This window comes from Rattus rattus, chromosome 2 (assembly GCF_011064425.1).
Source record: "Rattus rattus isolate New Zealand chromosome 2, Rrattus_CSIRO_v1, whole genome shotgun sequence".
Taxonomy (NCBI): Eukaryota; Metazoa; Chordata; class Mammalia; order Rodentia; family Muridae; genus Rattus; species Rattus rattus.
In genome coordinates, this window is record NC_046155.1 from 137,511,369 (window position 1) to 137,521,517 (window position 10,149).

Here is a 10,149-nt window from a genome sequence, read left to right on the forward strand (position 1 = left end):
GTGATGCAGTCCATTTAACGACTCCAATTTCAAGTATATGCTTTACTCCAGGGCCCCAACACAATTTGTGTGTTTGAAAGTGTTTTGTTTTATTTTTTAAACTTTGTAACTATCCCCTGGTATTTCCCCCACATTTAATTGGTGACCATACATGGAATAATACATGGGCATCACAAAGTGAATTTAACTGATAGAAAAAGAAATGAAAACCAAAAAAGGTCCCAAAGAGTTGTGTGGGTTTAAGAGGAGACATGGGATAAGCTGAGAAAGGAGGTGAATATAATTCAAATGTATGGAATGGAATTTTCAGAGGATGCATGAATAATTAAAAACAAAAGTACAAAAACAATGTTTATGAAATATTACATTATTTAGTATAAATTTTTCTGTGGGGCAAAAAAATATGGGAAAAATTCACAAATAAATTGACTTGAAATCTAAAAGTATTTGAAGTGTTCAGATATAAAATTTCATACCTCTAGTATTTCATTTACTTAGACTGTACCATCATACAAATGCAAGTCTCCCTCACTATCTTTTCTTAGCCATAAACAGAAATAACACATATGGTCAGATGTCTAGTTCAGGAGGAGAAAAGCAAAAAAACAAAACAAAACAAAAACAAAAACAAAAAAAAAACAAAAACAAAACTAGAAACAGGAAAGAAAATGAAAGCTAAATAAAGACAATATCTAAATAATAACATCTTGTGCATTTCAATATACCTAAGTGTGTGGTAAATAAAATCCACATACATATAATTAAAATAAAGTTCAATAATTTAATCCAATTGAGAAATCATAATTTATCTGAAATTCGTGATAGCAAGAATTTCATTTGAAAATAAAGTAGTGGTCAAAAATCACCTGGAAGCAGAAGGATCCAGTAGAGAGTTGTATGGAAGCACATACTGTTTAAGGATCCACGCATGCTACTGACATACAGTCAAAATCACACTGAATTCAATACGCATTTTGTTAATAAAAAGTACAGATGTAAAAAATAAAACTTATCTCTTAAAATAATATTAATTGAATAAAAAGGACATTGTTTGGATTTATGCCGTTCAAGAAAGCTTATGCGCAAATATTTTTTTCTATGTACCAACTAACGATATTTTAGAGACTTTAATTCTTATTGGAATTTAGTTATAGATGGGGATCTCATCAAATTTAAAAATGGTTAAAGCTCAGAGTATTAGCCCAAACCAGTAATCCAACCATTTAAGAACGAGAGGCAGGAGGATAAAGAGTTCAGGATTATCGTGGAATATAAAATAAATACCCCAAACCTCAACATAAATAAATAAATACATAAATACATACATACATAAATAAATACATAAGTGCATTTTAAAGACTTAATTTCATTTAGCAATTTTTATTTTTATTTTACTAGCCCTTTGTTTGAAATATGAGGTATCCACAACAGAAGGAAAGTAAGAAATGAATTCAAGGCAATAGAAAACCTTTATTATCTGGCCAGAAAATACAGTGGGTATTTGGGATTTCATTGGAACTACAAGCCTTTATCAGTGTGGAATTTTAAGCACAAAAGTCATATTCTGGGTTGACACAACTCAGTTAATAGAAACCTGAAACTAAAAGATCCAGGAGACGAGGTTATCCCATAGTTATGGCAGAAAATAGTCACATAGACTCTGGTATTTTAAGCTGAAGTTTGATAATATTTTGTGAGTTGTAAAGACATCAAATGACCATCAAACATGTAAATGAAGCTTAATTCAATATGTGTAGAACAGGACAAGCAACCAGTCTTTGAGAAGCCCATACATATGTCTCTAGGGGGTCCTTATTTTTTTTATTGGATAGTTTATTTCATAAATTTCAAATGTTATTCCCTTTCCTGCTTTCCCCCTCTCCTGTCTCCTCTCTCCCTGCTTCTATCAGGATGCTCCCTCTCCCACCCCCTCCACTCCTCCTTCAACACACTGGGATTTCCATACACTGGGAAATGAGCCTTCACAGGACCAAGGGCTTCTCCTCCTATTGATGACAGACAATGCCATCCTCTGCTACATATGCAGCTGGACCCCTGGGTTTCTTCCATGCATACTCATTGGTTGGTTGTTTAGTCCCTGTGAGCTCTGCTGGTGTCTAGCTGGTTGATATTGTTGATCTTCATATGGGGTTGCAATCCCCTTCAGCTCCTTCAGTCCTTTCTCTAACTCCTCCATTGGGGTCCCCATGCTCAGTCCGATGCTTAGCTGCAAGCATCTTAATCTGTATCAGTAAGGCTCTGGCACAGCCTCTCAGGAGACATCCATATCAGGTTCCTGTCTGCAAACACTGCTTGGCACCAGCAATAGTGACTGGGTTTAATGACTGCATATGGGATGAATTCCCAGGTGGGGCAGTCTCTGGATGGCCTTTCCTTTGGTCTCTGCTCCACTTTTTGTCCCTGTATTTCCTTCCGTGAGTATTTTATTCTCCCTTCTAAAAAGGACTGATGCATCCACATTTGGTCTTCCTTCTTGACCTTCATATGTTCTGTGAATTGTATACTGGGACTTATTTCTTCTGAGCACTTCTTCATCTCAACACATATGCTTAAGTCTGCAGTAAAATATATTTCATAAAAATCACAAAAAGTCTCCAAAAGTTTTAATGAAATTCTCAAAATTTATTATATTATGGAGAAATTAGTGTATTTGTTTTTTTCTTATAATGAATGTGATTTTGCTGATATTAAAAGCAAATGGCTACATATTATTTGAACTTTTAATTTCTTTGAAATTAAAAGATATTTTTAAGCCTGGGATCATGGCTCAGTGGATAAAGAGAATAAAGTGGATAAAGACATATATATATATATGAGTTCAAAGTTCACACAACCATTTTCAAAGGCATAGCATGATAGGCACCTGTCTATAAGCACAGGGCTCCTATTAGATGGTGGATAGAGACAGGGGACTTTCCCAGAAAGTTACAGGCCATAATCTGGCAAACCCAAGAGCAGAAAACAAAAGGATCTTGTCTCAAATGTAACAGAAGTTAAGGGCACATACCAGATGCTGTCTTTTGAAATATAATGTGATCTATGTCACACACACACACACACACACACACACACACACACACTGACAAAATAGCACACAAGCACACACAGAAACTTGTAAGAGATTTTGATTAAAATGTTTAGAAATCATTTTGTTTTTGTTCAGTAGTTCACCCATGGTCATCAAATAAAAATTCTATAAATAGCCTCCCATGAGCTCCCCATAACCCCCCATGAATTCCCCTTCTGATTCTTACTGTAACACTATGGCTGTCATTGTAAGAGAGAAAGAAATGCCCTCCTGCAGGCAGAAATGTGCCTATGTCAGCTCTTTTGGAACAGAATTACATGACTGGCTTTTAAATATGCAAGGTAAAAATACATTTGTCTGTAGATATGAGATAACGTTCATACAATGGTAAATATCCTGGAAACGTTCAGAGACCTACCAAAATCTTGCTGCTGCATTTATCTAGTGGGAAAGGGGGACTAACAAGGATAGAGTCTAGTCAGATTATTTTCTCCCTGGTTCTAGAGTAGAAAATATACATTCCCTGAAGCACTCATTCTAGCATGAATATTTTTAAAATCATTACGTTCTAAATAAGTCTTTAATATTTTCAGTATACTTGTTAGCTAGACATTTACAGTTTTTTTTTACCATATACTCCAGGCTAGAGTTAGCCTAAAAATCATGGGAATTCTCTCATTTCCACCGTTTAGTGCTAGGATTATAGCCATGCACCACTGTTTCAGTAGTTCACTGGGGACCGTCAGATATAGATTCTGCAAAACAAAAGGAGTTAATACTCCTGTTGCTGATCCAACATAGTAAAATTGTAAAATTAACACTCGTGACACAAGCATGCCTGTAAGCTAGTGGAGGACACGAAACCATAGGCTTATGTAAACTTTCAATCCCTGTCCCCAGCTGCCTCTCCAGTACTACTAAAACAGAGGTTGGGAAGCGCAGCAGTATTGTGAAAGAACTTGCTTTGGGACTATTGTGTTCTTTTTAACTGTGGACATGTTGAACGTGTGGGGGTAGGCTTAGCAGCCCTGCTGCTTGAAAAGAAAGACATAGCACCAGCTGCTTCTTCTATACAGCCCCACCGTGCAGTCTCCAGTCTCTGGAGCTATTTGTCAAGCTGTCTACATTTTCCCTCTCCTGTGTAGTGCCTTCAACCTCCACCTTTGCCCCTGTCAGTCTGTACCCTGGCAACATGGTGTTTTACACAGTCTGCTTTAGGATTGTGCTTCTCCTGACGCTTCTTCCATCTATTACTGGACATTGGGAGATCCTTCATTGGGGTCTCAAGCCCTAAGATATCCTGGATTTTGCTGAGAAAAATGCAGTTTTTCTGAATCAAAAAAAAAAGAAGGAATCAAAGGTATGTTTTCAAAGATTGTGTAAATATATCAATGCTGAAAGTAAAAAGAAGGAAGGGAGGGGTTCATAGAAGGAAAAGAATATGGTTTTGATGATTAGAGAATACTCTGAGTGTTCTATGTTGGACAATATATAAAATAGCTGTTTGTTTCTCTCAAGGTACCATAACCAGTATATGCAGTTATTGGTCTACTGTGGAAGTTTTAAAGTTTAGTAGTATGTGACTTTAATTTGTAACATAATATTACTGAATGCCACTCTTTCATGTATAGTCACTATGAGGTAGAGAACACGACTACACAGGACTGGCAACCAAACAGATGGAGTTTCAAAATCATGCATCATTCAGTCCTAGTAGCAAAGCCTTGAGAACATTAGGAAACGTTTTGCTCATTTCTGTTTTTAAAGCTTGAGGAGACACGGTGTTCAGAGTCAACACTGAAGTTAACTGTTTAATATAGACTTTGAGAGTCTAAAGTGGTTGTCTGAATTATCACTATAATTTAAAATTAAAACTGAAGTTCTAAGCATCTTGAACTACATTTCAATTTTTCAAAAGTCAAAGGAGGCTACTGAGCTGAATCAAACCTGTAATTGTTTACAGAAATTTCTGATACCGTATAAAAAGAGGTATAATTTATATAGAGTGTTTGTAATAAATTGCCATTGATCAAATAAGTTTGAGATCTACAAATATTCAAGATTCGTACATTTTTGAATGGTAGGTAGTTTGGTATATAAGGCTAGCAACTACACTTTAAGGTTTTTTTTTGTCTTTAAAAATCAGTCAGCATAAAAAGCATATACTAGATAGTTCAGATACATATTTAAACTTTGGAAAAGCTATCATACAAATAAAAACCTCATATTGACTATGCAGAGGAGAAATTGCCAACCAAAAATGTTCCTTGGCTCAAGATGAAAACTGAAGGAATGATTACCAAACAAGAAGTTTACCTTTAAAAATATGGCATGTTGATTGTGGAGTACCTGTTATGTTTAAGTAAAAATGAATTTCAGTTGATTACAATAAAGTTCACAGAATAAACAACCTTAATTGTTATAAATTCTATACACTTGAAATGTTTAAGTACCGTTTATGTCTGAATATATGATCCACAAATTGTTCTTTATTTAAATTTTGGACATCATACTTGATTAATATGTGTACAAACTAAATGATATTTCTATATATAATTAGCATTTTTACCTGCTAATGAACTAATTACTTTCTGCTTCAAATAAGTCTTTTTTTCTTTTGCTCTATTGTACAAGTGGGCACTTTAAAAACAATAGAAACTTTTCAACCTTCATGTTCATTTCAGAGACAACATTTTAAAATACCTCATTTCAAAATTTTCTTAATCTCATATGCAGCATACCTAATAGATCTTTATTTTTGTTTCTGATATTTTTAATAATGTTTCCCTATTTATGACCATTTAATGACCTGTTTCAAGTTTGGTGTTCAAATATTTTTTCCACTAACATATCATAGTTCTTAGGTCTTTTATAAATTAGTGGGACTAAAACACCTCATTATTTTGAGGTTTCTTGTTACTTAGTGTCAGTTCTTTTAAAGTATGTGATGCTGGAGTTCTGAGCCTTTTATTATGTTTCTTGATAAGTTATACAAGAAAAATTTCACTTATTCTATTTCCTTATTTCACGTTTACTTTTGCTTCATTTCACCTCTTTTATCTATATTCTTTGATAATGTTCCTCTTAGCTTGTTTTATTGTTGTTGGCTTTATTTAGTGGAGACTAATATTTTAATATTTTGAGTTGGATGATTATATCAAAAGGATTCAGAGTTTTTTTAACCTTAGTTTGTAAGACTGCCTGTAATAAAATTATTTTAGCAAGCATAATTTTAGTTTTGGAAAAAAAGTAGTATATTAAATATTATAAGACAACATGGTTATTACTAAAAATAAAAACCCACATATAACTACACTATAAAATTTAGTATGACACTATAGTAAGTAGATGTAGCATTGTAGAACTATATATGAAATTATTAGTCCAATAGTATATATCTGCAAAACGAAAAAACAAAACAAAACAAAACGGCGGCTCAATGTGGAAATGGAAATGAGACACTTTGGGGCACAAAGAAGAGCTTGTATTATGAAAAGCTCGGGAGAGCAGAATGGGATGAAAAGGAAGGCAGGGAACAAAGGGTCTCCGAATCCAACCAACAGAAAAAAGTTAAAAGCCTGGGTCACTCTCAGACCTAGGCTTATTAAGTCTTCATCAGGGCTAGACAAAGTCTAGGCTTCTACTTTGTTGTGGGGTGGGTGGGGATATATAACAAAGGCAGGAAAGTGAAAGGCTCTGACTAGCCTCAGGGCAGAGGATTCCCTTCTAATTAAAGTGCACGCAAATTAACCCTTCAAGGAAAAAAGACCCAAAGAAATTGTGTCAGATCTATAAGCGTCAAAGGAGAAATGCTTCGGCGGGGGCCCCTTTTTGATTTAAAAAGTAGTCGCCTATAAACAAAAGACAGATTGAACCGAAAAATATTTTTTTTAATGTTTATGAGTGAAATGTTCTATAAATGTCAATAGCAGCCGATGGCAAAGGCAAGGATTGTAGCGTTTTCTTAACTGAAAACGAAAATAAAATGCAATGTATACAATCGAAACCAGGAGAGATAAAAACATCAACCTTCAAGGAAAACAGTGTGGAAACAGGGGTTGGGGAGTTCAGAATCGCTCTAAGAGAGCCGGCAGAAGCCGATTCCAATATCTTAAGCGGTTACCGGTACGAGAAAAACATGGCGGAAGCAACTTCCGGTGAAGCACCGGAAAATGGTGTTACAACCGGAAGTGTCCGGCTGCCTGTAAGCAGGTAGGAACCAAAGTTCTCAGGGAACAGGGAGCAGGTGGGAAGACAAAAATTGATGCACTTCTCCCCGAGAAGAAGCCGATCGGACCATCTCCAGCTCCGCAATTCAAGCACAAAAAAGATATAATATTCGGGTTTTTGGACAGTGTTAGAGGCACGCTGCTTAATGGAAGAGTCTACAGCTCCCACGGAGGCCTACGAGGCCGCCGGCGCCGAGGCAGGTGCTGAGGGGGGGGAGGGTGTGTCTGCCCCCCCCCTTCCTCAGTTTGAGGCTTCTGGAGCTTCTGCGGTAGCCAGCTCAGCCCCTCTGCAAGAGGCATCGGGCCTGGCACCGTTCCTTATGGCTCCAGTCCCTGCGAACCGGCGCGCGGCGAGTTTGAGACCCGCTCCAGCCGAAGGGGGCGGGGCCAGGTCTGGTCCGGAGCGCAATACAGGCAGCTGGACGAAGCAAATCCTCTGCAGGTATTATCTGCATGGGCAGTGCAAGGAGGGCGATAACTGTCGCTACTCTCACGACCTTTCTGGGCGGCGAAAAGCTAGGGGGGGCCAAGATTCTCAGCCTCGGGCCTCTGCAGATAGAGGACCCAAGATGGCCACTCACTGGGAGCCCCCGACTCTGGAAGTGGCGGAAGCCCCCCCTACTGCATCCTCAAGCTCCTTGCCTCTGATTGGCTCGGCTGCTGAAAGGGGCTTCCCTGAAGCTGAGATTGACAATGCAGGCATTGGCTCAGCTGCTGAAAGGGGCTTCCCTGAAGCTGAGATTGACAATGCAGGCCTTGCAGCAGGTGCTGCGGGAGGAGCGGGTGCAGAAGGCTGGGAGGGGGCAATTGAGTTTGTTCCTGGACAGCCGTATCGAGGTCGCATGATCCCCCCGCATGGTCCCGAGGCTCCTCTGCAGAGCCCGGAGATTGAGAGAGAGCATATGGCTATGGGCATGGGAATGCCGCTGCCGCTTTGCCGCTATGCTGCCCGGGGACAATGCCTCCGTGGGGACAGGTGTGCATACCCCCATGGAGAAATATGCGACATGTGCGGGCAACAGGCCCTGCACCCTTGGGATGCAGCTCAGCAGGAAGCTCATAGAAGGGCCTGCGTTGAAGCACACGAGAGAGATATGGAACTCTCTTTTGCTGTGCAGCGCAGCATGGACAAAGTGTGTGGCATCTGCATGGAGGTTGTCTATGAGAAAGCCATCCCCAGCGACCGCCGCTTTGGCATCCTTTTCAGCTGCAACCACACCTACTGTCTTAGGTGTATCCGCAGGTGGAGAAGTGCCACACAGTTTGAGAACAGGATCAGTAAGTCCTGCCCACAGTGCAGGGTCTCCTCTGGCTTTGTCATTCCTAGTGAGTTCTGGGTGGAGGAGGAAGAGGAGAAGGAGAAGCTTGTTCAGCAATATAAGGAGGGGATGAGCCAGAAAGCCTGCAGGTATTTTGCTGGAGGCCTAGGTCACTGCCCATTTGGAGAATTCTGTTTTTACAAGCATGAATACCCCGAGGGCTGGAGAGATCAGCCTCCGAGGCCAGATGGTGGTGGATCGTCCAGCGCATACTGGCATCAAGTTTTGGAGCCTGTGCAGTTTCGAGAGGGAAGCGTGCTGTTTAAAAGCCGTAAAAAGGAGCATTCCGTGCTTCGCCTGGCCAATCAGTTGCTTAAGAAGTTGCTTTGCCTGCGAGGCAGTTTTTCCATCTCTGATGACCGGTGGCTCTTGCTTCAGTACCAGCTGGAAGAATATTTCAGTTTGAATCTGTAGTATCACGCTGTGGCATGTGGTCTGGCCTGCTAAGGCTCTGTTGTCTGCTGTTGCTTCTTCCCCTTTATCGACTGACTCAAAAACCCTATCGCTTTCAAAGGCTGTTGAGGCAATCTTTATGCAGTATTGCTGTTTTCTCCTCTATTTCCCATTTCTTCTCGCTAGGATTGTGATGTTTCTCCGTGTTACAAAATAACAAGAAATCTTATAAGTATTGTTTGGTGGAATTAATATTTCTGTCAGCTGATGACTTGTGATGTCTTTTTCCAACAGGATTCAATCACTTCTAGTCTAGTGTTTACAGTTTCTCATTGTGAAGTCCCTTAAGAGTAAATGTGACAAGGTGACAAAAGTCTTTAACTGAATTATGAGCTTTTTGCTATATAGCCTTAAAAAAAAAAATGGACCCTTACAGGACCTTGCAGCTGCTGTCTGTGTTTGTTTACATGTTTGTTTCTTCTCTTTCAAGTGCACTTGTTAACTTGTGGTTATTTTGTGGTTCTGTTTTACTTGACCAAAATGAGGTGCATATGTTTACATGTTTTTATCCTGTTTGGCTTGATGTGAAATTATTTATATTTGGAAATATATATTTAAGAATGATATATATGCGTATATGTATACAAAGATGTATTTGAAAAAACTGGAAACAAATATACATCGTAATATATGTTTGAAGTAATGAAATAAATGTAGAGCTGGAAGCCTAATGTTAAAGTCCAAGTGTATGGGCTGTATGTGAATTGTGTGGATAATTACCTGCCCTTGCACTGATGTCAGTGATTAGCATCTAATAAAAATGACTGCTATGTGTGTATCTGACTCTTTTTAATGGATTTACAAAACATGGCTTCGAAAATTCCTATGATAACATTAACAGCTTCTCTATAATGAAACAGTGCCTCACAAGAAGTCACCATCTCATTTTTCTTCACAGTGACAATTCCTGAACTCAAACATACATTTCTTTGTTTTTAATATCTTAAATATCTTGTTATTGTATATTTTATAAGCAAAGAACTTTTAAGGACAGGTTTTCAAAATGAAAGTTATTTGACTATGAAAGAAAATAGTAATAAGTATTGACGACAGACAGGGTATAAGAATGGAAATAAAGTGAGGCATAGAACTTTTAAAA

The 10,149-nt window shown here is 38.6% G+C and overlaps 1 protein-coding gene across 1 annotated transcript; it reads left to right on the top strand.

The window, feature by feature from the left end:
* The first annotated feature begins 7,304 nt into the window (after window positions 1-7,304).
* Window positions 7,305-9,828, top strand: Mkrn3 (makorin ring finger protein 3). Its single transcript, XM_032893478.1, has one exon. The coding sequence runs from the start codon at window positions 7,425-7,427 to the stop codon at window positions 9,009-9,011; it is 1,587 nt and encodes a 528-aa protein (XP_032749369.1). The 5' UTR covers window positions 7,305-7,424; the 3' UTR covers window positions 9,012-9,828.
* Window positions 9,829-10,149: the final 321 nt, after the last annotated feature.

What these genes read in the sequence shown, in the direction of transcription:
- Mkrn3 (XM_032893478.1), top strand. Translation starts at nt 7,425, where the DNA reads ATGGAAGAGTCTACAGCTCCCACGGAGGCCTACGAGGCCGCCGGCGCC.